Genomic DNA, 13,578 nt, shown 5'->3' with positions numbered 1-13,578 from the left:
TAAGACTGATTATAGCAGCACTTTGCAATACCTCCTAAAAAGATATTAGTGTGTAGGTTATTTTCCACACCCCAGTGGTACAATAAAGCTGTTATTTGTAAATTACATTAGGTTCCAGTTGCTGGGAACTTCAAGGAAAATATGTTTCATCTTGTAGGCACTGTGAAATTAGAGGTGAGAAAGTACACTGTAAGCACTCCCCATTTTAAGTACTCCCTTTTTTCTTCAGTTTCAACTGGCAGGTCAAGCAGGACAGGGTCATATGCAGATGATTCATCTCTACTGCCACTCAAGGGCAAAAAACAGGAGCATGCTGTGTCCGGGCATGTATCCCTGTCTCCCTGCCTGCAGGTGTGAATGGTGGTACTTGTGTTAGTTCATTGGCATGCTGTAATTCCTGTCCTTCTGTCTTTCTCATCTGTCTAATTTGCTAAAAATGTGCATAATTTTTGCAATATAAGCGTATCTGAGTGCATATCACTTGGTATATGTGTAAGCCTGCCTGTCTATCATCACAGGAGTGTGCCAATAGTCTGTCTGTTCCCTACCTGCCTTCGTCCCTCGTACAAGCACCGCCACACCATAATACATATAAGCCTGGTCAAGTAGTGCACTGTCTGTCTCCACAGTTCACTTCATCCCATTGTTCACCCCTGCCTTATTCCTCTTTCTCTCCAACTTGCCTTGCTACTTTCCCTCTCTGCCTACATGTCTACTTAGTCCCATTCTTTCCCCCTCAACAGGGCCATGGCCTGCAGACACAAGCCACCCCCGCGGTCCACTCCGACACTGGGAGGAGAGGCACGGGGACTGCTAATGAACCTGACTGCCATCCATTGTGTTTCCAGAGCAACAGAGCATACATCCTATTAATCTCTGTCCTAATTAGATCCAAAAATTAACCTGCCTGCCACCCAGCTCTCGGCCAGATGACTTCACATCAGCTGTATACAAGACTGTTGGTGGGTTGAAAATGCCCCCCCCCCCAATACATAATACAACAAAAGACAAAGAAATTGACAGCTAATTGTGTGGATCATTCTTCATGATGATTTGATGAATCATGAGTTAATACAGCCTGTCCTTAAAAGTTCAAATCCATGCTGGTGGCAAAATTTCCATTTCAATGAGCCTGCACGTCTCCATTTGTGGGTGGCGGTGGGGATCAATTCACAATACTTAAGCTGTGATGATTTTCATTTCCCAGCATTTCCCCTTGATCGCAGTGGCAAAGTACACAAACAAGATGCCATGGAGAGGTTTGATGTAGCCTGGGAACCAGACTAATCTGCAAGCTCGTGTTTTACATTTGCTCTGGCCACCCTTCTGTTCAGGCAGACTTCCAGCCAACCTGGCCCGGGTTGGGCAAATCACAATAATTTATCTAATAAGGGGCAGATTTGATAAGATGACCTACAGCCTTATTTTTTCCCTCACCAGCATTCCAGGAGCTCTGCCTCTGATTGGCCAGTACTCATTACTCATTGGTCAGGTTGGTTGAGGTTAGGGATAGAGTTAGCCAATCAGAGGCAGAGTAGGAGCGGGTCTTCCCAGAATGCTGGTGGGGGAAAAACATAATGTTGACGTACAGAGCCACGCTGTTGGCTGCCGCTGATGTGGAACAGTCTGTTGAATCCACTATCACGACAGTATTAAATGAAGTGGACGGTATAATTTCTCTAAAATAATAACAAACAACTGCACTTAAAGCTTTTGTTGATAAGAAAGATGTGTTTGCCATACTTCCAACAGGATTTGCTAAAAGTTTAAGCTCTATGTCACACGTTTCATTGCTCTGATTGGTCGTATTCTATCCAACTGCGAGGCATTTTGGTCTGCGTTCGTTGATATCACCCCTTGGAAATCGAAAATGAGCCGAGCGAAGCAAGACTAATTAGCATTTACGAACTCATCTGGTTCCCAGGCTAGGTTTGATGATTTCTGCACTGAATGTCTGAATTTGAGTTATATTTAAATATTATTCAGTGAAGCATACTGTTTGAGATTTTGTAACACACAGAGCCCATAATACATGTGTTTTGTTGCATGTTTTCTGTGGATTAATGCAGTTTCACATTTTTTGTTACGCAAGAGGGGATGGAACCTCAAAAAGGATCATGATACAGAATTGTAATACTTACAATGTCATCATGGAAATCACCATGTGTGTGAAATCGGCATTTATAAAAAGCTATTGTGATATTGAATCAGGGTGTCTGCTGATTACTGGCCTTAATTTTTGATCCAGAAAAAGTCAGAGGAGGAAGTGATGGGTTTGATGATAAATTCAGGGTTGGAGGCAAAGCAGAGAGGATAAAACAACACACACAGACACAAACACAGACACACACGCACACACACACACACACACGCACACCAACATGAAAATGTGATCCTCATTAACACAAAGATGCTCCCCAAACGTGAGAGGCTTGCAGAACATGGAACTCCATTCACAATACTTGCTGACTGGTTCGGAAATGCACCGTTGTAACGTTTGGGGGTTCCCTCAGTTGGCCCCCCAAAACCACGTCAACTCAGAGCAGGACAACAAGCTGAGATTATACCTGCTGAGGGCTGGACAAGATGGCAGCCACAGCATATGTTATGTGTTGAGCTCCAAAATTTTTTTGAGTACCATTTGCTTTAACTTAAGATAGAAGCTGACAGATGTCAACCTAACAGCCAGGCATTTGCAAGAAAGGATTGATAAAGGCGCTAGTCCAATAGTTATTTTCGGAAGAAATACAATTTTGATAACTGCAACCAAGTTTAGCTACCCAGCCTGTTACAAGCTAACTTGCCTACCGCTGTACGTCAATCAGAATCAAAATCATATTTATTGCCAAGTAGTTCAAGAACATAAAAGGAATTTGACCATGTATGTTGGTCAAAGAGGGAAACAATAACAGCAAACAGTACGGTAAAAGTTAATAGAATAATAAAATATAATAAAATATACATAAAATAGAAAATAAAAATAGGTGAAATAAAGTGCAATAATGTAGAAACACCGGGAATATGGCAAATACTCTATTTACGAAATGTTAAATGAACATTTTTAAATAAGAAGTTATTTACAAAATGAGAAGTTATTTGCAGAATAAGAGCTATTTACAGGGTAGTGTCCATGTACAGGGGGCACAATTTGGCAGACAGATATATTGCACTGTGTGTGTGTGTGCGCATGTGAGTGTGAGTATGTCATGTCTTGGTGTGGAGAGAGGGTCAAAGGGGGTGGGGGCAGTGTCAATATTTGTGGTGCACGGGGGCTAATAAGTTAATAAGGTTAAGTTTTGCTCTTAGTACTAAAAAACTTTAAGAGGAAACTACCTAATAATCCTATTGTATTTCAAGGCTTAAATTTGTCTTGATGTATGCTCAGTGCATCTGTCAATATCCAGATGAAGTGATTCAACCCTCTTTGAAGGCTTACATTTGTTTTAGTTTTCCAGACACTGTGCTCTTTTTTATTATTGTACTGATTTTACTGACTGATTTTAAGTTCAACTCGTTAAATATTGTTTCTCTTAATGATAGGGGATTTGTGGACAGTTGTAAAAGGAAAGCAATAGTCCTCTTTATTAGGAAAACTGATACCAACATTATTTTTATACAAGAAGCTTGTTCTTGTGACAGACAGTAGATTTTGGAAAGATCCGGGAGGGGGGGATCAAGCATATTTTTATCATGCCTCATCATTCTGCAGGTGTTGCGCTTTTAAAAAATTTGCAGGAAATATTTCAGCCTCCTTCTCCCAGTATACCCTGCGTCTCCTCCACACGTCCAAACCATCTCAATCTTGCCTTTCTCGCTTTGTCTCCAAACCGTCCAACCTAAGCTGTCCCTCTAATATATTAATATTCTAATATTCATTGCGTCACTCCCAATGAAAATCTGGACATCTTCAACTCTGCCACCTCCAGCTCTTGCCTCCTGTCTTTTTGTCAGTGCCACTGTCTCCAAACCATACAACATATAGCTGGTCTCAAAATCATCTTGTAAACCTTCCCTTTAACTCTTGCTGGTACCCTTCTGTCACAAATCACTCCTGACATTCTTCTCCACCCACTCCACCCTGCCTGCATTTTCTTCCGCATTCCCCGTTACTTTGAACAGTTGACCCCAAGTAAACTCATCTATATTAGTCATTAATTTAAATAACATATTTAAAGTAAAGTAAAGTGGATCAAGGAATGTCTTAAAGCCCCAAATTCTATTTGGCATTTTATTCCGAACAATATTTTTAGAAAATTGGGTGGTCTTTATTTTTTACTTGCTTGTAGAAAAAAATCCATTTAGCATTTATAGTCAATTTAGCATTACTAAATTGACTATAAAATTGTTTTTATTCATGCTCAATAATCTAGGTAAGAAAATCAAAGAAAGTTGATTCAGTTCATCTGGACACAACGTTTATTGACAGAAATGTTTCATCACTCATCTTAGTGACCTCTTCAGTCTAAACTGACCGTCGGTATCCCCACCCTTATGAACAATACAGTGGCATAACGATGAAAACATCTGTGTACTATAAACAGAGGATTTGGGAATTTTTGCAATCACAGCATTGTAAGATGGTGACAGTTGTTGCAACTACATGTGTTTTGAACGTGACAAATGAGATTGAATTCATTGTAAAGTTGTTGATCGTAAATTTCACATATATAAATGCAAAATAACAAACGCTACTCCCAATTTAACTGCATTTTTATCAGTCAATCAAGTTGCATTTCATATAGCGCTTTTCTAGCTGCAACAGCCACTCAAAGCACTTTACATTTCTGGCCAAATCTGAATTTCAGACACCTGAAATTCAGATTTGAATAGATTCACGTCTATTTTTATGTGAATTCAAATTACTCTCAAACAAAACATTAAAACAAATAAAAAATGCCAAACTGCATAGTCAACTCTTTAAAGGAGGATAACATGCTTTCCCCCCCTATCATAATTCTATATTTAGCTTATTTATCCCAATTCTGTTTATTTTTAAAACGCTATTATCATTATTTATTTTTAAGTGCATATTCTTGTTTGTATACTATTGTAACGTGCATGGATAAGCAGACACGCTGGCCGCTGGGTCGGTTAGCGATGTCTCCTGCGGTGCGGGCGATACAGGTTCGCTTCCCGGCCGCGGAAGTTCCTGTGGTTGCGTTGTCCCCCCGAATTCGCTACACTATTATGCTGAGCACATGTCTGCACTGTTTGTATAGTTTGATGTTTTCTCAATAAATATTGGAGGGGGGGGGGGGAGAAAAAAGCTCGCGCCCTCCGAGCGAATCTGCGGTGGGAGTTTGTCCGGAATGAACAACAGAAATACGCCACAGAGATCACGTGACCCCTGTTTCAAGGACCCGCCCTCCCCTCATGTGCGGAGCGGCGAAACTCTGCACACACCAGCAACCCCCCCCCCCAAAAAAAAACGCTCCATGCGTTGACGAGTTGCGGTGTGATGTGGCGTGAGAAATCGTAAACCTAACACATCTCCTCTGAAGTTTCTCGACTCGACAAAAAGTCACGCCTGCGGTGGTAGCAGGAGTCGCGGTGGTAGACGGGGCAGGAGGGGTCTGTTTAGGCAAGCGGCTCTGATAGTTATCTCCAAAGTTTAGTTGAAATAAACAACTACAAGCCCACCTGTTTTGCAGGTAAGAGTGTTGTAACGCATCGGTCCGTCATGATCCGGCCGGCTCTCGGGTGGTTGGACCCGTTCCTGTCCGGGCCATTTTCGATGAGAGATCGCGTCTCTGACGACTCTGGCGCTGACCTCCGTTATAGACAGAATGTAGTCCATACTGCCGCCGCTGCTGCCGCCACACTTCAGCCCAAACAAATCTTTTTCAAAGCTCCACTTGTTCGTCCTACGCCGGACTCATTGCGCAAACGCGGAGTTGGGCGACACGCTCCCAAAAACTGCACAATGTCTCTAGTCTGCGTTGTCTCCCCCAGCCTACATTCCAAAACAGGAACTGTTAGAAACACGTCAACAAACTGACAACTTTTCTTTTTGGTTTTTTTTGTGTTGCCTCTAGCGGCGTCAAGCGGTGAAGCGCAGTTAACTTCACACCCATGCTGGGCGACACGGACGACTATCACGATACTCCCAGCGGATTTTTACACGACATTGATACGTACGCACAAAACACGTTTCTGGATACGAATGAGGTTCATCACGCTGAACTGTTTGGGAATGTTCTGTTCAATATCAAACCAAAACTAACCCCCCTTCAAGCACTCCAGACACCTCAGCAATGGATAATAGGTAATATTGTGTATCACAATATGACAATATTTCATCCAAATGCAAAGCCACTGAAAGACAATAAACAGTAATATTGAATTATTGCACAGCCCTACGATACACGCTAATGGGTGAAATTAAGGAAATTGCTGTAAGATCGCAGTTTTTATGTTCCCTAACGGATTCCATCAAAAAAGGCACATGGCAAGCAGTTTGACGCTAACCTACTGTAACACGACTACTGAGGCAGTCATGTTACAATGTTACAGCGTTAGTCACGTGACTCCTGTAAATCCAGACTGCAAGCCTTTTGCATTTTGGTCCCAAATACTGTGTAGCCATTTTATAAAGTTAACGCTACAAATTACCAATTAAGGGCTCAAATTGAACTGATTCCATCTGCAATGAAGTAAATGTTGGGTGAATGTAAAAAACAAAAAGATTAACTTTTTCCCTTTATCGGCAATCACTTTCTATTAGCTGTGAGTTTTTATGTCAGTGGTGGATAGGTCACTTGGGAGGAAAACGCATTGTTTGTTAGGCCATTATTCACTTTGACTGACTAAGTTGAAATAACCAGACTGCAAAAAAAAAAAAAGACCGCTACGCTGAGCTTTATTATGATCAAGATAATGGGGGGGGCATGAAAATGAAGTATTAAACACCATATGAATGAATAGATAAATATGAAATAACCCATCTTAATCAAGAGCAGTTTCCTGCCTGTTACTAAAAAAAATTATAGTCATCAAACGGGTGTCATAATGGAACCCAAGAGAATGGCCTAATCAGACTTCCAGCCACCAAGGTATGATCATAGATATAACAAATTGAAATGTTCACCTTGAGAACCAATTTACAACAATCATCCTCCCTGTGTGACTCAATACGTCCTGTTATATGCAAATCACTGCCCTTCTGGCGACTAGATGAGGGTGAAAGCATTTTAAATGGGTGAATGAAGATGGAGAAGTTAAAAGTTCAATGGACCAGCAGGGGACATGGATGTTTGGGCAGCAGTCTTAGGTGGTGAACTTTTCTTCTGATGAATCTTGATCTAAACATGAACTGGAAACAGTGTGGGCCATACAGACTGATCCGTGGTGAGAGAAGTCTCAGTTGTAAAATTCTTTTAAATCAGCCGAGTAATTTTTATGGAGTTGAATCATTTTCTTGTATGATGTGTTATTTAAGCTGTTGCTTCCCTGGGAAGTCTGAGCAGCTGTTAAGGTTGATTTGAGGTGGAGTGCCATAGAATCAGTCACATTCTGCACTGAATGTGCGTCCTCTGGTGGTTAGAGGGAATACTGTAGGCTTTACTGTTCTCCCTTGTTGAAAAGAGCAGAGGAAGGTTAGATTGGATTTAACTGTGTCAACAAAACCAGGTTGAACATCGGCCATATCTTTGGCTATGGCCAAGTGCTTCAAAAACAGGGGAAAGAAAGATTGTTTTTTGTTCTGGCAATAATCAGGATGTTTTTGCCTCTTTTCCTCATCAGGTTTTGTCATTAGACCAGTAACAAGTGAAAGTGCATACGAGAGTGCTTGGATGTCCTTCTGTTTCTCTGTGACCTTGCGAGCAGCCCTGCAGGGACACTTGGCACATGGACGATGTGGTCAGATAGTTCTCAGACTGGCCCACTGCCACCTCCCATGGGCCTTGTTGCTCCATCTATGATATACTGTGATGCCATAGAGCTGCCCGGAGCATTCATCAGATCATTCATAGCATCCTCACAGGGAGCCAGGTTAGGCCTCTCTCTCTCACTCACTCCTACACTTTCGTCTTTATAGGATGAGACACACAATGCCAATATATAGAGACCAATTTTGGGAATAAATCTAGTTTATAAGAGGTCTATTTCCCGAGCTGACTCCTCCACAGACTCTCTCGTTAAGCCAAATTGTGATTTCACTGGCAAAATGAAAGATTTCCACTATGCTCATTCAGTAAGATAAGCTTCAATCAAGTGCAAATTATGTAGGTCTGAACACCCTTGCTTTGTTCTACCTCAGCTAATATTTTTGTGCTATTGTATTTTTACATATTACAGCACAATGCTGACTTAAATTGACTGGGAAGCCAACTGAAACTTAATATGCTGTTAAATCCCACTAATTCTTCTACAGTTCTCTCAAATATATATAATGTGTCACAGACAAAGATCACCTCTGTGCTAAACGTGATTATATGCATTCTATCAGAGAGCTCGATATTTGCAAAACATCTCTCGTATTTTAACATTGATTTTCTAAGATCAGATCACTTTTTGCATCTTAAAAGTTTTTGAGGGCTGTTTAAATGTTTTTAAAATGGTAAAATCCTGTTACACTAGAATCCATCTGGCAAGAGCCAGGTAGGCTGTCGCCTAATTCTGAAAAGAGGAAGGATTTCATTATGGAACAACAAACACGAAGCCCAATGGGGAGGTGCAGCTTTCAATGGACGGATAGAATACACAAGCAGGTTACATAAGCGGCGCTGCCTCACAGCGTTGTGAACATCAATGTATAAACTCTAAAACGCCAGCACAAGCACATAATCATGTGCATACGTGCATGTACTGGAACACAAGTGCATGCACGCACACGCACACACAGAAACACAAATTCAAAATCGTCTTCCAGACAACTTCTGTTTTCAGAGGAAATCGCTACAACATCGATGTTGCCGAAAATTCACTCACGTGCCATAAACATACTCACTTGAAACCACGAAGAACCATTTCCAGCATGTGGCAATTGTCAAGGTTTTTTTTTTTCAAAGTACGTGCAATGCAATAGATAGCTTGAGGTACTTTTCTGAGAAGCGATGGCGTCTTGCATGATTTCCTTGGAATGTCGTAACCTGGCGTGAGAATGACTGAGATCACAGCACACTTAGATGTAACATAATCCAAAGGTTTCCTTCCCTATTGTTAAGTGAAACTGAGTCGAGGACCAATAAAGTCAGATTGTCTCTGGTGGAACCTGGCTGAGGCAAACCAGTCAATGGCTGTGATCACAGGTGTTTAAGAGGCCAGTCTGAGAATCCCTCCCACACCCATGCACTTTCATTGGGAAGTGGTGCTTTGCCTCTCTTGAGGCCGTCAGCGCTACAACAGACAAGCATATTTCTCAATCTGGCAGCAGGAGACAAATATTCATGAGACAAGAATATGAACCGCATGTTTGGAGCCTGTTAAGAGGGTGACAATGCCGAGCTGAATCACCGGATCATCTGGAGGAATTTGGTTCTTTAAACACAACACTGTTACACAAGCCTGACTGATGTCACTCAAACACTTACTGGCATTTTTGTCATATTCTATCATGACATGAACCTTCAGAATGTGCAAGACTTGAGAAATAATCCTTAAGGGTTCGGGATTTGTGCTGACTTCTGTATGCAAAATTTGATTTTAATGCACTGTGGGTTTATAGCAGGATCTTTTGTGCTTTGCCATATCCTATTCACTGCAATAACAGGTCTTTGTAGCGATGCTGAGGCTTTCAAATATCCACACAATCTATTAGGCTTTGGTTTATAGTACAGTGGTGCTCAGAGAACCGAATCATGCCCAAGACAATTTTTTTTCTCTCACCAAATTCTCTCCTTTTGCTATGGCCTTACGGGTTTTGTGTGAAAGGACCAAGGCGAATGCTAGAGATAAGACCACACTTTCTCACAGAACTGCTACTTCTTTGACCTTAACAGTTTGGAGATCTACCACAACATTGTCCTGACGTTCGGAGCGGGATAAAAAGAGGCCTAAACAAAGGACTATAATCCCATTAGAGACACCGGCCTATTTTTAGAAGTCAAACTGCTTGTCACAGTCAATTGTGTTCTTTTATGCATCTCGGGTTTCTTTTTTCTTTCTTTTTTTTACCGCCAATTCTGCCCTAATTCATGAAACCAAGGCCTGGAGTTTTTACTTAGAGGTGGATTTGAAACCACAAGACTTTTCAATCCAAAAACACCATTCAAAGTGTACATCTTTTGCAGCCACAAGACGGGTTATGTGAACTGAAATCGCAGCATAGATTAAATAAGCTTGTTGGATGAACACAACACAAACTTAATTGTATGATGTCAGAAAATGAGCCCAAATACTGTGGCTTCATGCTCACGTCTCAGGAATAGGCAGAAAAACACTTGCTCAAGCTGTGATAGCCTGTCCCTTTGCAAAATGCCACGACCGTACCAATTCAAGCCCGTGTTGTTGACTGGTTTCTCTCTCTCAGGACAGTTGTGTGGGGTGGCGAGTAGTGATGGATGGCATTAACATCAGAGCAGTGTCTCTTCCACCGCCGCCTCCACACTGCCCTTCTCACGGTCATCTATCCTCTGTGGGAGATGGTGTTGTCTGAGCCTCGAGAGGCTGGGTGGTCCTCGCAACTGATGACCACTAGCTTGGCAGGAGGAATGCATCCATCCCTCTACTTGATGGGTCCCTGTCTCTCCACCTCTTGCTCCTTTATTTATGTATGTATGTGTGTATATAACAAACTTTCCTTCGCTTTCTCATCTTCCTCTTTTTCCCCCATGACCCTGTTGTTTATGATGAGGAGTCTGCCAGCAAAAAGCCATTTCAGTGAACAGCCCTCAGGAGATGTTTAATTTCAGGCGGCAAGGGAAAGGGAGGGAAAGGGAGGGAGAGCAAGAGAGAGAAAAGAGAGAGAGAGAGAGAGAGAGAGAGAGAGAGAGAGAGAGAGAGAGAGAGAGAGAGAGAGAGAGAGAGAGAGAGAGAGGTGAAATGGAGAGGGAGAGGATAAGAAAGAGGGAAACAATGAGGAGAGACTGAGGGGGGAGAGAGAGACAGGAGAAGAAAAGACAAGAGAGTAAGGGAGGAAGGGAAGAGGAAGGGACACATATCAGACATGCACCACTGCTTCCTTCATGTGGGCAATTTCTTAAAATAATAAAGCCCCGCCTCGCACCGAAGGTTGACTTGAGCCCACAATAAACCTGACAGGGAGAGGGAGGGAGGTAGAGAGAGAGAGAGAGAGAGAGAGAGAGAGAGAGAGAGAGAGAGAGAGAGAGAGAGAGAGAGAGACAGAGAGAGACAGAGAGAGACAGAGACATCATCAGTGAAGTAAAAACAAATCTTGCATCAATGTCTGCTTTATTATCTGCTCTATGGGAATGGTTAATTGCTGTCGTTCTAGAAAGAACAGAGCAGCCCGGCCTATTGTAAACACAAACAGCCTCCTGAATCTCCATGAGGCTCTGTTATGCACACAGTGCCATCAATTAAAGCAGAGAGAAGACTTGCATTAAACTGTGAGGAAATCCCACCCAGACAGACATTTTTAAATCAATGAAGATGATATTGTGGGAGGCTATGGGCTTTCTCCATCTGCTGTAAAACTGTCCTTACATTCAATAAAGTTTTCAGAGAATAGAGGGGCCCTTAATAACAACTGCACTATTTCTAATGTATGGAAGAATCATGCACCGCACAAAATGTCTTGTCAATACATACAACATATTTATTTTATTCTAGCAAAGACACACACACACACCAAAAACGTCAGGTGCAGAGTCCATCCATCCATCCATTATCCAAGCCACTTATCCTCATCAGGGTCGCGGGGATGCTGGAGCCTATCCCAGCAGTCATTGGGTGGCAGGTGGGGAGACACCCTGGACAGGCTGCCAGTCCATCACAGGGCCCGCCCGCCCGCCCGCCCACACACACACACACACACACACACACACACACACACACACACACACACACACACACACACACACACACACACACACACACACCTAGGGACAATTTAGTACGGCCGATTCACCTGACCTACATGTCTTTGGACTGTGGGAGGAAACCGGAGCACCCGGAGGAAACCCATGGAAAAAACATGCAAACTCCACACAGAGGACCACCCGGGATGACCCCCAAGTATGGACTACCCCGGGGCTCAAACCCAGGACCTTCTTGCCGTGAGATGACCGCACTAACCACTGCGCCACCATGCTTGCCTATAGGTGCAGAGTCAAAGATATCAAAGTGAATTCAGAGAGATAGGACTCACAAAACAAGTTAAATGCTGTGATACATTTTTTACTGAAGCACATTTAATATTTCGACTAAGTAGGGTCTGATGAGGACTGAGTCCAAATAACCATGCTCAAAAATATGTTTCAGAGCATTATGTCTAGTGTGTGAATCCTATTTCTCAACTATTTCATCACACTGAAACAGACCCCACCCCCAAAACCACTGCACTATTTATTAAGAAAGAAAGCCAAGTATCCGCCATCAGACAATATTAGAATATACATAATTAAAATATATTGCACAATGGATTTTAATTGGAGACTTATGGAGACCTAGGTTATCACTGTACGGTATGTCATCTTGATCACTTCCAATCACCAAGGCAGCATATTTGGAAAGAGGACACCAAGATGCAACTAAATCAGGCCGCTGTGGCAGACTGATGCTGACAGCATGCACTTTGTCATGTCCATGGACAGGAGACTGATACTGTAGTGTACTTGGAGAATCCAATGTAAACAGTCTGACTACTGAGGGCACACATCCCCGAGTAGCATCGATATTTCCAAATACATATTGCTTTGCCTTTTTTTTTCTTAATAAATCAACCGAACATAAATTGCCCATGGGCATTTGGCTAGACCAAAATGAGCTGCACATGCTGCATCAGTCAACCTCAATGTAATTTTCAACTAACAAGCACTATTTCTAGACTCCGTTTACCCCAAAAAACAGTCCTTTTGGTTTTGTATGTTCGGTGCAACGCTGCACACGAATTGTGCCAGTATGAGGGGGAAAAGAGGGAAGTATTCAAACTCTATATGCATAGCCTCCGATACATTGCCTCCTTCTGACAGCGCTCCAGCACCCCAGCATCCAATGAATGCATCAAGCAATGACCCGTGTGTGAAGATTGCTTGCTGCACTGGCTGGCTAAATCCAGTCCTCCGGCTATTCTTCCTCTTGGATAAACCAGTACATAGCAAACCTGGCCCCGAAGCATGTACAATACAAACTCTTCATGCTAATAAGCAGAGGTTGAGCCAGATGGGCACGGAGGGGAGGCGAGGGCTCAAGGTGGATCTGGATGACTCATCACCACAGGCTGTTTTAGATGGAGGGCTGTTTAAACACAAAGTGCAACAACACCAACTGGACACTGTGTGTTCACCATCATCACCTTTTGGAAATTACCTGACAGAAGTGGTCACAATCACTGTAAATGTTGTACTACAGAGGATGCATATGCAACATGTTTGTTTCAACCACACTGCAATGATGGTTAAGGAATACTGTTATCACAGTATGTGACAATTAAGCTTCTACACTGCCGTCCACTCT

At 42.5% G+C, this 13,578-nt stretch overlaps 1 protein-coding gene across 4 annotated transcripts in view; it reads right to left on the bottom strand.

The window, feature by feature from the left end:
* The window catches only part of oxr1a (oxidation resistance 1a), a 242,236-nt gene that overhangs the window by 97,373 nt on the left and 131,285 nt on the right, over positions 1-13,578 (bottom strand). The window contains exon 1 of one of the 4 annotated variants that reach the window (XM_056285874.1): positions 5,641-5,946. The exons of the other annotated variants lie outside the window; for them this stretch is intronic. Within the exon in view, the coding sequence (XP_056141849.1) occupies positions 5,641-5,797 (157 nt within the window). The 5' untranslated portion in view covers positions 5,798-5,946. Of the gene's footprint in view, positions 1-5,640; positions 5,947-13,578 lie in introns of those variants that run through there. 4 annotated transcript variants of the gene reach the window in all.

This window comes from Lampris incognitus, chromosome 9, assembly GCF_029633865.1.
Source record: "Lampris incognitus isolate fLamInc1 chromosome 9, fLamInc1.hap2, whole genome shotgun sequence".
Taxonomy (NCBI): Eukaryota; Metazoa; Chordata; class Actinopteri; order Lampriformes; family Lampridae; genus Lampris; species Lampris incognitus.
Note: the sequence above shows the minus strand (reverse complement) of the source record. Positions and strands in the feature narration are given on the sequence as shown.